Source organism: Rhea pennata, chromosome 5 (assembly GCF_028389875.1).
Source record: "Rhea pennata isolate bPtePen1 chromosome 5, bPtePen1.pri, whole genome shotgun sequence".
Lineage (NCBI taxonomy): Eukaryota > Metazoa > Chordata > Aves > Rheiformes > Rheidae > Rhea > Rhea pennata.
In genome coordinates this window covers 64380682-64395680 of record NC_084667.1, presented here as the reverse complement: position 1 = coordinate 64395680, position 14999 = coordinate 64380682, and the positions used below count along the sequence as shown (strand labels likewise).

The 14999-nt window shown below is 43.7% G+C and overlaps 1 protein-coding gene across 3 annotated transcripts; it reads right to left on the bottom strand.

The window, feature by feature from the left end:
• Positions 1–3540: 3540 nt before the first annotated feature.
• LOC134140868 (potassium channel subfamily K member 16-like) lies at positions 3541–14880 on the bottom strand. 3 transcript variants are annotated; one of them, XM_062576522.1, is made up of 5 exons: positions 14539–14880; positions 12402–12522; positions 9835–10001; positions 8111–8279; positions 3541–4278 (listed from the first exon to the last, which is right to left on the bottom strand). In XM_062576522.1, the coding sequence occupies exons 1-5, from the start codon at positions 14827–14829 to the stop codon at positions 3953–3955; spliced, it is 1074 nt and encodes a 357-aa protein (XP_062432506.1). In that variant the 5' UTR covers positions 14830–14880; the 3' UTR covers positions 3541–3952. The 3 variants fall into 3 exon arrangements, with proteins under 3 accessions (XP_062432506.1, XP_062432507.1, XP_062432508.1); XM_062576523.1 differs by having other exon boundaries at positions 8111–8276; XM_062576524.1 differs by lacking the exon at positions 3541–4278 and adding an exon at positions 5902–7574.
• Between the last annotated feature and the right edge of the window lie 119 nt (positions 14881–14999).

The window sequence follows — 14999 nt, the reverse complement described above, 5'->3', positions numbered from 1 at the left end:
AGGGGTGAGGCAAGGACAAGATCTGCTGTGGTTGTGCAGTACTCAGAAGATAATACTGCTGGAAGAGGCTGCTTCCTGCGTCCCTGGAGAGATCTGTTGGTGTGCCTAAGCCCTTCTGGAGACAGCCTTATTGTTCAGCATAAATATAAGGAACAAAAAAATTCCTCTCCCACCCTGGCTTACAATTTTCCAGGGCTTTTCCCCTTGCCTTTCTCAGTGGAAAGGACCACACACACTTTAGTGCTTTTCTTTTCTCCATCTATCTGCAGCTTTGTTCTCCATCTGTTCTGTGGCAAGCACCACCGCCTGCCCTCAGGGCTACCACAGTTCAGGCCAGCTCAGCCCAACTCCAAAGCCACAGCAAACCTACCATTTTGCATTTTTTTTTTCCTAGACCAGCCCATGCTCTCACAGGACAGAGAGTGTGGATTAATTTGTCAGTCCTGAGGCCAAGGTGTGTGGTGAAAGTTGGTGCATTCATTGGTTGCACAGCAGACATCTCCTGGCTGCAGGTGGGCTATAAGTGAGGATCCTCCCTGTGGTGAGTTTGCAAAGCTAAAGCCATCGCCTCCCCGGCTGACCCCCACAAAGCTGTTTCTGTGCCAGGATGAGGCAGGATCCCCGGCTGGATCTGCACTCTATCATATACATGGAGGATATACATCCATGTATATGGAGGATATACAAGGGTGTGCACAAGGTGCACATCCTTGACTCTGTCTCAAGGGAGAAAGAGGCATGTTTTTGTCTTCAGCGAGCCTCTGTGAACCATATCAAGATATGAGTTGGCTTCCTCTAGTTTGCACTGGCAAAGCTGCTGTCCCGGGACATGTCCCAGGCAGTGCTGCCATCAGCTAGATGAGCCAAACTGGCAGCAGAGGCCTGGGCAGGAGATGGTATAAAACCGCCTGAACACGGACATAATGCTGAAGGACGGGGTCTGGCGGCGTACAGCCACAAGAGGGCACGAGAAGGAAAGCCAAGGCCTTTTCTCAAATGGCCTCTCTGCAGCCCTACAGGGTTTTACAGATGGCCAGTCTTTTTTTCTCAGGATACTCATTTGAATTTCTCCAGAGAGGTTTTGTGTTTTATGCTCATGGCTGTGTTTTCTCTGTGTGCAGGAGCCATAGCTAAAGGTTTATGTGAGGAGGAAGGAGCCCCACAGGGACACCTTGATTCATGGTGCCTGAAGCAGGGCAGCACCATCACGGCCATTCCTAGCTCAGATTCCCACTTCCTCTGGCCCTGGGTAAATCACTCAGTCTCTCTGCCCCTCTATCCTTGTCCTCAGGGACACATCCTTACCTTGGGGAGGATGATGACAAGAGATGCTTTAAAAAATGAGTTGGCTGCATCTTGTGACAATAGTTGTAGAGGACAGACTGGCTTTCAGAAATGGCAAGTGTTTGGTTTTCATGGCTTTTCATTAAACACCTGCCCATGTGAGAATTTGTCCTTATTTGTTTGAGGAGCCACTGGTTTTGCTTGTGGTCAGAGTCCACAAGGAACCTCTCTTGCCCTTCCCTGAAATGTTTGAACAAGCATTCTTGTTTTTTCCAACTCCATATTGCAACAAGACATTATCAGTTTGTTTCAGGGCTGGGTCATGTTATTTGTCACAGTAGGGAGTGAGCAGAACAGTGGTAACAAGTGGAGCAAAACCTTTCAGAAGCGTATTGTTTTAAAGGTGTTCCTTGGAGGCATAATTTCCCTCCATGTCTTCTTCTGTCCAGCAAATGGACACACATTGTGCACCAGCCCAGTGGCTCTGCCTGACATCCTGGCACTGGGGAGCATCAAACACAGTGAACGAGACTGGAGGGGACCACAAGAGGCTGTGCAATCCAGCTGGAATCACCTCTTCCCTAAACCTGTCCTGACAGTATCTCTGCTGGATTGGGGACAGGATAAATGGGCCCTGTAGGAAGGACTAGGAAAAGGCAGCAGTGAAAAAGTGATGTCTGGTAAATATACTGTCAGTCATGGCTTGGTGACAGGGGAACACAACATGGTGAAGGGATCCCCACCTGCCAGCATCCAGCTACTTCCTCTGCTCAGCTGTCAGTTGTGTCATCTTGTCATAGCAGCTGGGTCACAGCTTGCTTAGAGATTGTTGTGTCCTACAATGCAGCCATGGTCCCCACCAATCTGCCCGACTTTGAGTAGTTCTTAGTCCTACTGCCTGAGAAAGGCTTCCTGTGAGTGAGAGATGTTACATGAGAAGTCATCCTTGAGGGCAGCACTGGGAAGTAGTTTGGGGAGGGAAGGAGAGTGCATATTTGGCCAGGTTTACATGCCAGATCTTGAACCAACAGAGCTGTTTTGGCAAGAAGTGTGGTTTTGTTTGACTGAAGTAGTTACAAGTTCAACTTCAAGGCTGATTGCATCTTTATGACCAAAAATTACTTTATAGTTGTAATTTATTCTCCTTTTTCATACAAGAATAGCTCTGCCAGTAAAACTACATCTCCAGGAGGAGGCTGCTCTTGCTGCAACCTTGGAGGGTGAGCTCAAAACAATTATTCACCATCTCTCAGAACAGGAACCAGAGGGTATCTAAAAAGAAACCTGTCAAGCAACAGGTTCAGAAATAGCAGAGAGGTACTTTGTGTAGTTAATCTGTCCACCACCTTGTCAGGTTGCTGTGGATGTCACTATGAATTCAGCATTTAGACAAATTCAAGGAATTTTAGGTTGTGAGACTCCACTTCTTGCCTGGGCAGCCTCCAGCCACTAGCTACTGGAAGAGAGAGGGCACATCAGGGATGGAGGATGGCAGAGCTGCCTTGTCCTTAATTTTGAGGCATATGCTACTAGCCACTGTCAGAGACAGGATATTGGGCTTGTCTGACCTTTGATGTAACCATATACACCCACTGGACTTTTCTCCTCTATGACTGTCTACCACAGGGGTTTTGCCAGCACTTAGAAGTAGGGCTTTGTACGCTCTTGACGCACGCAAAGCATCTGAAGTGTAGACTGAGCTGTTAAAGGCCAGTCTTCACCCATGGATGACCTGTGTGCCAAGCAGTACACCTGAAACTCTGAGGCTGAGTCCAGATTTGAGATCCTTGTTTTACTTGGTTGACGATAAGGCTGGGCTGTTTAGACAATGATGGTACTTGGCAAGCTACCTTAGCACTGAGCAGTATGATCATTTTTAAACTGCATTCGAGTGCCTATGAAATACAAGCATAGCAGCAAGGCTCTGATGCAGTGAGGACTCCTTCATTCAAACCAGTCGCTGTTCTTATAAAATGCTACAAAAAACTGAATTAAATGCATATGTGTTTATATACTCTTTATAAGCGCCATCATAAACGTTTTTTCAAAGCCACAGGGATAAAATGTGAAATTGGCTTTATTCATCTTAGTATAAAACAGGAAGAGGTAGCATAAACCATTTCTAACACAGCTAACCTTTTTCTAACCCTGTCCATTAGATGCCTCTTGTGCCCCTTAACTGAGCCCAGGTTCTGCCTTTCAAACATGTCTTCCAAGTCTTGCAGGCTTATTCAATATGACAGCTTAAATCAGGCATTATTAAGTTATATCCCTTTATTTCTTTCTCCAAAGGTGCTATAAAATGCCTCAGAAAAGCTTGTGCATGTCAGTTCTTGGAACAGATGTGAGTTTTTACAAGCAGCAAAATCCAAACAGAACCAGCAAGCTCTACCATGCACCTCCTCTGCATTTTTGTGGAAAAACCTCAAAGAAGCCTTGCAAAACCAGTGCACTTGTCAGGTTGTTAGCACAACCTCAGGGCAAACTGAGGAGCAAATTTCTTACCATTAATAGTCTTACTTTGTGTACTTTAAATCTTGAGTTCTGAAAGGTCATATCTCAGCAAAAGGCAGGAGAAATGTTATTTCCATGGGAATTTCTTTAGAATAATGCACTAGCAAATCTCCAATGAAGAATTCAATCCCCATAGGTTATGGAAATACTTTTACTATGAGAAAAAAACATTTTTTTCATTTTTTGGGTGTTCAGAACCTGCTGCTAATGATTCAATTTTCTGTGCATCCCCTCCAGTATACGGTAGTTGTAGTTCTTCTACTGGAATAAACTGAGCAGGCCAGCATCTTTGTTGACTTGCTTCACTGTCCTTACTCACTCTTCCCATTTGATGGAGATCCTTGGCAATTATTTTTTCAGTATCTTCCAGTACCGTTGTCAATAAATTAAACAGGAGAGCAATCCAGGCAAGGCCAAAAAGGATCCAAATGGCCACCAGTGTTCGGTAGTAGGAAAAATAATTCCTGTCAGGTTGTTTTCCTGCAGACAGAGAGCGAGAAAGAAAAGGAAAATTAACAAGTTTAAATTGCTTTGCCTGTGTAAAATGGGCCAACCTAGTGAATTCATCAAAGTATTTTACGTTGAGTGCTTTAAGGTAACTTCCCCAGCAAGGCTGCAGCTCAAAGGAAAACATGCTTTAGGTTCAGGTAGGGCCAGTCTCTTGTGGCTGTAATAAGCGGGTACCTACCAGTCTACCATGCTAGCCCTTCAAAAAGATACGCTGAGATTGAGATGGGTTAGCATCAGATCAGGATATTTTTCCCCTTATGCCAACTCCATCGCAACCTCTGCATATACAAGTAGATTGTGTAGTTTTATTATGAAAGTATTCCCAAACTCAGAAGGCACAAAAAACAAAGCATAGTGGGCCACTAAAACTGCTCTACAATTGCTATCTGGACTATTGTAATTCTGTATATTCTTCCAACATCATGTGACTATGACCAAATACAAAATTATTTTAAATTACAGGTATCCTTGATCACAGAAAGAGAGAAGTTGCAACTCCTACTTTGTTTTTGAATGGCTGCAGGACCTTTCTTCATTAAAAAAGTAGGTGATTGATGAGAACTCACTGTCACATACTGAGAACACAACTTTCTGTGTTGGAAATCAGTGGATCGAAGCATATTTCATGCAGTCTAAACCTCTTAACATCACTCAGTATTCCACACTCGCTGTTCTGCATGGGTCATTTAATTTGGTTCCTCAGATGTCAGCATGACCAATGTTCAGAGAGTTTTTACTCCTACTGCATTCAATCCCATGCAACTTTACTAGCATGAGCCGGCTGATATAACCATGGCATTTGCTTTAAAATTTGAGTTTAATGGTAATACTGCTTATCAAGTGTTATAAGTCACTGTTAAGGGTGACTCCACACAGAAGGTAACATAGCAAGATGCATGGGCATGGAGGTTAGTGCAAGCCTCGTAGAGCATTTCCCATTGTGAAACTTCTTGGAAGGAGTCAGGATGCTGGCAACTCATTTCAGGTCCTGCAGTGCTTAGCATTGCATAAATCAATGTGCAAGATTATTGTACTTCATTGTGCAAGATCTTTGGAAATGGGGCAGGAGGGTGCTGGTTTGCTGTAATGCATAGGGATCCAACAGTTGTTTCTTCTGCTACTACTGGAGTTGACTTGGCAGAGGAGCTGCCGGCCTTGCTGCAAAGCATCTCCTTTTTGTGCTGTTAGCTGGAGCTCATGATTTGCGGAGAGGGTTTCAACATCATGTTAGCAAAGCAACTTGTAATGTCTTCACAATGTTTACTCAAAACTGGGCTTAAGTAGAACATGAGGTTGGTTTACAGCCCAAGGGGAGTTTCACCTACGTGTGCACGTACAAAAACAGTTAAATTCAGACTCTGGCATTTTCCTAGGATGTCTCCCTGAAAAAAAAAAGAGGCTTTATCTCATGCTTGATGCACTACAGCTACAGAAGAGCTTAGAATTAATATGCAATTAACTAATTTGAATATTAACATTAATACTAATATTAATATTAATGTGCAGTTAATTAATTTGAACTAATATACAAATGAACTCAAACCTGTTCTGTTCCACTTGGCCAACACAAATCCATCTGTCTTCTGTAATCAATTCTAAATGCATAATAGTGAGGATAGCCATTGATTCTGCTTGTTTCATTGCGGAGGTTTGAGGTATTAAACTTAATATTTTATTTCATTGTTTAATGCCAATGGAGATAAATGTTGCAGGAAAAAATATTTCAGCTCCAGTTAGGTCACTTTAATGAAGATGAAATTACAGAGTCAGAAGGTCTGTCTGATGATGATCTTTTAATTGTATTTGTAAAACAGCTTGTCTGCAGAGCAGGAAAGTGCTAAGGAAGTGGTGGTTTTCAGACTGTGACCTGCTCCCATTATTGTAAAGCACACCTGTATTTTGGGGCAAAGGAAGAGAACAAGCCAGTTGGGCTGCTGTCCATTTGTTCACATCTTCCCCTGCAAGGCCCTAGTCACCTTCCATCTTCCTGCATTGCCTGTAATTGAAGTTTAAGGTGCCTAGCATTGCACAGACCAGGGTCATCAGTCCTACAAACAGTTAGAAAAGAAATGCCTGTGACATATTGTCTTCCATTGCTATAACAAAGATTGGTCCTTGCTGGAGAAAACAGTAAGCAAGGTGGCCGCTGTTGTGTGACGCAGATTCTTTGCAAATGCCTGAGTGTTGTGTCTTGCTTGTGGCAATATCACTCACCAGAGCTGGAGGCAAAGAGTGTTTCTATGGATTAGGTGAGAAGAGAATGTCAGGGGAGATTGGTTTCCTTTGCTTTAAGGGATACTTAATCTGCTACTATCACATAGGAAAATGTAGCCTAACCAATTCATGGCCATTGCAGAGGTCTTGGGTGTTGATACTTTCATGACATGATGATGTCTTCTGCTCCCTGTCTCTGAAACACACAGTAAATTTCACAAGACCAGATGTATTCAACCCACATGGAGACTTTGAGTTTGTATGTGTTTGTGTGAAACTTAATGGCCTTTAACAGACAGCAGGTCAGGGCCAATAACTGGTGTGGCACATCCTGTGGGAAGGAAAAGGAATCCATTACGTCGTGGACGAGCAATCATCTAGGCTATGAGATCATTACAATCCATGAGCTCATGCAAACAAGCAAGATGTTGACTGGATCTTCAAAGCACCATCTGGTCTCATACACAGATTCAGGAAAATTAAGGCCAGCAGGGAATATTGGACAGTGTCTGGAAAAGCCTGTGGGCCCCTTCTGCCAAAGTCCTGACCTAAAAAAATCTTCTAAACAAGCAGCAGAACAGTCACCCATACTCCGAAGCCCCTCTTGCCCCTCTGCAGGGCTTGAGAGCCTTGTATTTGGTGTGCTGTGGAAGTCTGTTCATCAGAAAGTGAAGTGAGACTTCCAGACTCACTGTGTGGGCAGCACTGGAGCTAAAATACTAACTCCAGAGTTTCCTTCTCATACCACAGCTGAAATGAAGTTTGGATTGGCAAGATGCCAGCAGGACAGTTTGTTGTAGAGAAAACTTTGATGCTCTGTGAAGTCCAGGTGTTTGATTGCTTCTTCCACGGACACTTATTTGGCCCTTGGTGTTCATTTTAGAGTTCCTCTAATTCTATGGAGAGTGTATTTGGGTAAGCAGATCCACAGCAGTGTTTCTAGAAGCACTCCAGTTCACTGGACTTTGGACATGGACTGAACAGTTTAACTTCGGGGAAAATGCAAAGCTCCAACTTGTGAAGTCAAAGAGCACCCAGTGATGCACAGGAGACTAGAAGGGCATAGTGATATGTGGGTATAAGCTCCCATTTTTCAACAACTGAGTACATTTCCCCACTTCTCCCCTTTCCACAGGTTTGAGGAGAATTGCTGTAAAATCATATCTTCTGAAACATGACCAATCATTTCTTTACTGTACACTTTGAAACATAAGACTTAGATGGCCAAAGCAGGGATACATGCCTCATTTTGTATGACTGTCACAAACTGTTCCCTTGGTATACGCAAATTCTCAGGCCCTTTGAGTCCTGCTCTACATTTCCCTTTCCCCTCCCCCAAATATGTGGGTTCTTTGCACCCCAAAGCACTGTATTTCATTTTATTTAGACATCTTAGTGCTTTTCATCACCTGATGCAATCCTAGAGAAGAGTGTTTGCCTCAGAACCACAGAGGATGAGGATTAGGAAGACCCAGATGGAAGAGTTGTCTCTACAGTACCTTCACTAGTGGCTTGTGCACTCATCTTATGTTAATTACAGTAGTATCCCTGGCATTTTGTTGTGTCTCCTCTCTGAATTCAACCTTACCTACTACATAATCACCAAAGCCAATGGTGCTGAGAGTGATAAATGCAAAGTAAATTCCTTCGCTGTAGGACCAGCCCTCTGTTATCTGGAAGAAGAGTGATGGCAAACACAGAAACACTAGGATCCCCGTCACCAGGAAGAACAAAAGGGTCAGAAATTTGATCTTCTTCTGAAAAAGAAACCAATTCAATTATATTTCTGATTTGACACAGCAGAAGGTCATATATAATGGTGCAGTATTCAAATGAGTGGCTATCTGGGACCACCTGCTACGACCACAGGGGCTGATGGGTTGTACTGAATTCGCTTCCTCTAAAGGTACTGCAGCCTGCCCCCAAAGTAGAGGTAAGCCATGCACCATGGGAGTTGTATGGCTATAGTAACTGAGGGACATGTAGGTTTTTTAGTGTTTGCATCAACCTCCAATGACCATGAATTATGGAAGGAATTCCTATTCAATGACTTTTATCAGGATCAGACTATTTCCGTTTTTTTCATCATATTAGTTCATTTTTAATTAGTTTTTAGAAATTTAGGTATTGCTCTCAAAAATCATTCAAAGTTGCCTGAGAAAATAGACATTTTAAAAATATTCCATGGAGAATTTACATCTGTTCCAACAATGTTATCTCCAGGAGTCTTGAACATTGCCTGTATTCCTCTGAAGATGCATGGCATCAGTGCCACAGCTTGGCTCCCACTCAGTGAATACCCAGCTACAAGAAGATCTTTGTCAAATGAGCTCCTGATGATGAAGTGCCCATCTCACCTCCATGCAGCTAGAAAGAGGTCTTGACTGGGAAGAAAAGACTTCTTTTAAATTAAGACTTCTCAGTCAGACACACCTATAATTTATGTGCAGAATTTTACAATTCCAGATTGTCTTGAAATGAATGGCAACTGTTGGATAATTCTCCATGCCTTTAATGCATTGTGCATATGCTAGAGTCTATATCTGATCAAGCCTCATGTTCCGTTTAAGTTTGCCAGACATGGGAAGAAAATCAATAATTTGAATAGAGTTGTCTGTAGCATTCATATCTCCTCCTGAAAGAGAATTATGGTAAGGGACAGAGAAAAGCTCTTTCCACTTCTTTAAAGATGGTTACATAACAGGAGAAGCTGCAAAACTTGGGGCAAAACCAGGCAAGAGACAGACTGCCTCTAGCCCCTTATGTGTGCCTCCTTCCTCATCTTTCAACAACTGGGCTCAAATGGACAATTTGAGCATGATGTTTTCTGTCTGTCAGAGTAAAGGGAGGAGAGGGGCTAGCTAAGCAATGAGTCAAGTATCTACTGATACCTGTAACATCTGGTTGGCTCACCTACTTTTTGCTATCTAGACATGAGATGATCAGTCATCTCATCCATATCTATTGGCCATAAAGAGAGAATGGTACTACCCAAGAGTGTTAGCTCCTGAGACAAGTTTCTAGAGAAGTGAGATGAGATACCTTCTCTTTCCATCATTTGCTGAAGGGGCTAGATGCCTGCCGCTCAGATGAATAGGCAAAAAGCATCCCTTTCTCTGCCTCTCTCTCTTCTACTGCTACCTTGTCTGCTTAGCTCTGCAAGGTGAAGAACTTTTCATCTCTTGTTCTAGTATGGTGCCTAACATGGCATGAGAACAAATGTAACATAGGACAATGCTCTTGATATGATATATCTTGAAAGAAGTATAGCAGTGAGCATATAACTGTGCCTGAGTAAGTGGAACAAATTACCTTTCTCATTCCTTTCTCGTACAGGAATTTCCCCAGCTTTTTACACAGCAGTGAGAGTATCTTACCAACACGGTGTAGAAAAACAATATTCAGAGGGATTCCAAACAGAGCAAAAAAGACACAGAAGATCTGGCCCCCAGCAGTTTTAGGACGCACTGTGCCATAACCTATGAAAGAAAGTTGGGTCAGAGAAGGTATTCAAAAGAGCTAGAGCAGTCTACAGTCTCATTCACACCTACCTGAACCTGGCCTGTCTTTGCCCCTAGAAGATGTGGCTAGCACTTCTCAGACCATGTACATTCACTTTTCTCTGACAAAGCCAGTAGGCAGATGAAGTGATTCACCCTGTATACTTTGGAAGATGCAGAGAGCAGTTTGCTTCCAGCCAGCCTTACTGGGAATGAGAGCATAACCTAAAAGCAGTTACAGAAAACACACTCTCCTATAATAAATACATGGAAAGACATAAACCAGAAGGCTGGGAACCTGGAAGATGTCAAGGCTGGAGCCCAGGGCTGTTTACCATGCCAGAATCAGATATAGCCCACCCATAGCTTCTTCTCAATCTGCCCACGAAGGCATGGCTGGAGGATACAGCACAGTGCTGTGTTAGTGACCTCCCTGGCTAAATGCCAGTAAGCTGGTACATCTGGATACTGGCTCGAGTCCTGGAAGCATTGTAGGATATATAAGAATAGCCTGTGCTAAATAGCCTAGACTTTAATGGTGGCTGATTTATTCATACCAGAAAGATACTTGTCTTTAAATTTTATTAAAATAGAATTTATCTAAGCAATGAAATGGCTGCAGAACTCCAGCTATGTCCCTTAATGGACTGGAGACTTGTTCTTCTCAGACCCCTTGAGATACACATCTGAGTGCATGAGTCCTGTACTTAGTGTATGTTCTTACTGAGAAAATGCATTTTCTCCAGCTCAGGCTCATCTCAAGGTGTCCATAACTCCTAGAGCGCAAGGCTTTCTCTGAGAGAAAACACAAATAAGACAACTGGCTGATTTATTGGCTGCTAGGCCCCCAAATGCTTAAGATATCTTGTGCTCCCTGTCACACAGCTGTTCCACTTTCATGATAACAAAAATTGACATCTCTGATCCTGGAGGTCTGAAGATGCGGTGAAGGTGCAGAGAAACAGGCAAAGCTGTACTTCTCCTGTGACAGCCTGTCTCCCTTGCTGGAAAAACAAAATTTGATGAGAGGCAACTGATCTCTTCTTGGTAGAAAAATGCAATAATGACAAAAATACAAAAATATGTGGTGCCAAGAATGGCTTTTGCTAGTGGCAGTGTGTTGACAAACTAGAAAAGTTTCACTGGTATGTAAATATTGCTATAACCATGAAACATTCCTTATTGGTGTAATTGGTCAGAAGCCTTTTCTAGTGCTCAACCCTTCTATGTGCTAAAATGACCTCTTCTATGCTGATGGAGTCAGACATATGTATTTGGCAGTGAGGAGCAAGGAGTGTGTAAGAGGAAGCTCTGATCTTCGGTTCAAGTTCATTGATAGTATTTGGACAATTTGATCAATAGGAACGAGTCACTCTTCAGCACATTCTCCTTCCTGAACCCTCATCCATGCTTTTTCTGTGTTGCACAGAAAGCGTTCCAGCAGATCAGTGGAGACTTTTAAAGAATATATTATTTAAGGCTCTACATTTTCTTTCTTCTAAGACAGGAAGCTACGGTGTCGTGTATCACCTACACACCTGCCATGATGCTGGCAGACCCCTGGAGCCCCTGTAACATGTCATACTCAGTGATCAATGGGGCAGCTGTGCCTAAGGTGCAGTGGGAGTGACATCTCAGCTCTGCTCTGCAAAAGCACGGATTTAACCTACGCTGCATGAGCCTGTGAAGCAAGAGCCAACAGTGTGGATTTTATACTCATATTTAGCAGACTTGTGCTTTCGGGGATGTATACCTGGAAAAAAGGGAGGGATACACAGGGGAAAGGTGGCCCTTGAAATGGTAAGAACAGCAGCCACATGCTTGAAGGAGTAGTGTAAAAGCAATAGCATTCACCTTTTCCCCTTCCTGTTTTTCCCTTCCAGCATATTCTGGCCCAAGGCATACACTAACCCAGGACAGGTTACTGTGATGGTGTCCATGCCCCAGCAAAGTTCACTTTATTCCTACCATTCTTCTATGCTTTACAGAAGTCTCAGGAATGATTTATAGCTTGTTTGACCATAGAATAAGACCAAGGAAGTCACGTCTATTTCCCACCCACATCTGGCAGCTGAGCCAAGATTTTAACAGATGACAGAAGAAGAAATGGGTGGGAAACAATGATATGAAAACAGTTGGTATTTCATAAGCCAAAACAAAGCTATGAAGGAAGATGCTGCATTTGCTGTGGTATGATGAGGTCTCATACCTCATACCTGTTGCTGCTTCCTGCCCTCGCCATGAAGAGCTGGAGTTTTACCCTGAAAGCATTATCTGTTTAGGTCCTAATAACTATACTTAATCAGCACCACACATACACAAACACACACACACACACACATGCACAGGTAGAGGCACACACACACATGAAAATCCTACCTATTGTAGAAACGACCGTGCCTGCAAAGAAGAAGGAGTTACTGAAATCCCAGTTGCTGTTTTCAATCTGTGATTCATTTCCAACAGGGTATACTCCGTTCTGAATGGCTTCAGTCAGGTTCTGTGAGGGAAAGCAAGATTTGGTACCAGCACGGCTGCTTTTCTCAAGTATTTGCTGCAAGAGTTCTATGAATTTTAGCCATTACTGCTCCTTTCCTGTGTGTAGCACTCAGCTGTCCTCAACCTGACTCTGGACATCATTCATACCTTAGCTTTCAAGGAAGGCACAGACTTGCAGGCAGCCAGACAGCGTTTTTGAATGTTAATTCTTTGCCCTGTGGTTATGTTGAGTGGTCTAATAGGAAAACTTGTTTGTTCAGTGTGAACTGCACCTCCCAGGGATCTCAGATTTTTTTAAACTGTCTACTTTGGAAGTGAAGGATCCTAAAAAAAGACTAGGACATGCCAGAGCAGGGCAGCCCACTAGTTTTAAGCGATGACGTGGCTGATGATTGCTGGTTCTGAGCTTGCCCTTGAGATGGTAGTAATGGATCCAGGGCCTAATTTCTCATCCGTATGGAGAGGCACTGAGCAGTGCGCCTGATGCCTCTCAGCAAGGCACCAGTGAGTTACAGCAGGGTGCACATGACACACTAGCAGAATTTCATTCAAAGGCTGTATTCTGATTAGTATCACAAATTTAAATCCAGAGAAAATCCCCTGGGTTTCAAGTCATTACTTTTGGTGCAATTGCAGTCAGAATCCGGCCCGACACACGCATTGCACTGTCCTCTCAACTGAACACATGAGCACACATGCATGCGATAATTGCAATTAGGCCTTTCAGATGTGAGTAGATAAACATCTGTCAGAGACGGTTTGGGCTCAGGGAAGACTGTCCTGGGGCAAGTGGCTGACTGGCCTTTCAGACCTATCATCCATGATTCTATCTTTTTTCAGATTTTTCCCTTTTTTCCTTGGTTTTAACAATAAGTAATATTGATGTATTTTTAAAAGCTTTAGGGAAAAAAGAAGGCAATGTGCAGCTGTCCCTGTTTTTAGCAAACAGAGGACAGAGGGCTGGACATCTGGAACACAGGCCAATTTGTATAGAAGCAGCCTAGATAAACTCCAGGGCTGAGCCCTGCCAGAGGCAAGACACAAGCTGGAAAAAATTGCACCAGGAAGATCTTCCCCATTCCCTCCCCCCATTAAGTCTTCTGCTGATACCCCAGAAAATCAAGGCTAACAGATACCATTCCATAGCTGTGACACAAAGATTTCATTCTCGTGAGCAAGATCCTCTTTTTCTTTCCTTTCCTCTTACCCCCTTTCCCCTCAAATCGAAGTTGAAGAGGGTATATATGTATGTGAACTGGGGGCCGGATCAACAGTGGTTTTATTAGGAATACTGCTTCTCAGCTCCTCTCCTTATCCTGCCAACTGGCCTATTGAGAGATCTCTTAGTTTCCCATGCAGAAATGCTTATAGGAAGGCTGTTTTCAGTCCCCATTTTTTTCGCACTGTAGCAGATAGAGCTACAAAGTCCTAAGATGACCAGAGAAGTGCAGCCACTCTCAGTTTCCCCTGCAGTGACTAGAAACACCATTCTCTTGGCAAGATTGAGCGCTTCGCTTCCATGCTATCTTTGAAAAACAAACCCCGACTATGCCACGAGCCTGGCAGATATTTGAGTTTCTTTTTTCCCAAGAGATTATTTCAGAGCTTGCTGCATTGTTCTTTTGCACTGCCTGCGATGCTGCTGTGTGTGGCAATCATCCCCACTCATTTCTGACAGCCTCATTTTTCATGCCGTGCTGCCCACTGTAGATCAGCAGAGCCCTGCTGAAACATGCCAGCAGGAGGCAAGAGTCAAAAGAATCAGACCCTTGGGATTTTTTTGTTTGCTTGTTTTTTTGTTTTTTAATAGCTAACACAAAAGGTTCTGTCAAGCCCCATGCATTGTTAGACCTCCCTAGTCAGACCAGAGAACAGGCTTGGGGTTTGCAAAAATCATCCAAACGAATGCACCGGCAGGGACACAGTGAAAGTCATCTGTGTATCAAGGCAGAGTAGGAAACACAGACTGATGGGGAAAGGGGAGGGAGAAAAGGCTTCCCCCATGCCTTGCACTCACCCTCATAAACTGCTCCATCTCTGCCACTGTGAGGTGGGTAAAGTTCTGCAGAAAAGCCTCCTTCATCTGGGCGGCTGCCATTTTCTGCTGCTTCTCAGCAGTCCTCTCCAGTGCCTGGAACACGGCTGCACCCACGAGCAAGTAGATGAAGTAGCCAGCCACCAGCAAACCCGTCTGCAGCTTGCCACTGCACATGGCCCTCAGTGGGACACGGCAAGGGATGGGGAGTGAAAGGTGGTGCTCAATAAATCCCTGGCGCTTCTGGGAAGCTTCTCTTGAGGCAGAAAGCATAGCCTCAGCCCAGATTTCCACTGGGATCCTGCGCTGGCAGGAACAGCAAGCTGTCAAATATGTTCATGGGGAAGCTAGAAAAAAAGCCAAGCAAGTAAAAAAAAAAAAACAAAAAAATCAAAAAAAAAAAAAACTTTCCACTCTTTGGGCTGTGTGCAGTTTAGGGATTT

What these genes read in the sequence shown, in the direction of transcription:
- LOC134140868 (XM_062576522.1), bottom strand. Translation starts at nt 14,829, where the DNA reads ATGCTTTCTGCCTCAAGAGAAGCTTCCCAGAAGCGCCAGGGATTTATT. An exon ending in AGATGGAGCAGTTTATGAGG is followed by an intron (nt 12,523 to 14,538) that starts GTGAGTGCAAGG and finishes TTTCCCTCACAG; the next exon opens with AACCTGACTGAAGCCATTCA. An exon ending in ACGAGAAAGGAATGAGAAAG is followed by an intron (nt 8,280 to 9,834) that starts GTAATTTGTTCC and finishes TTTCTTTTTCAG; the next exon opens with AAGAAGATCAAATTTCTGAC.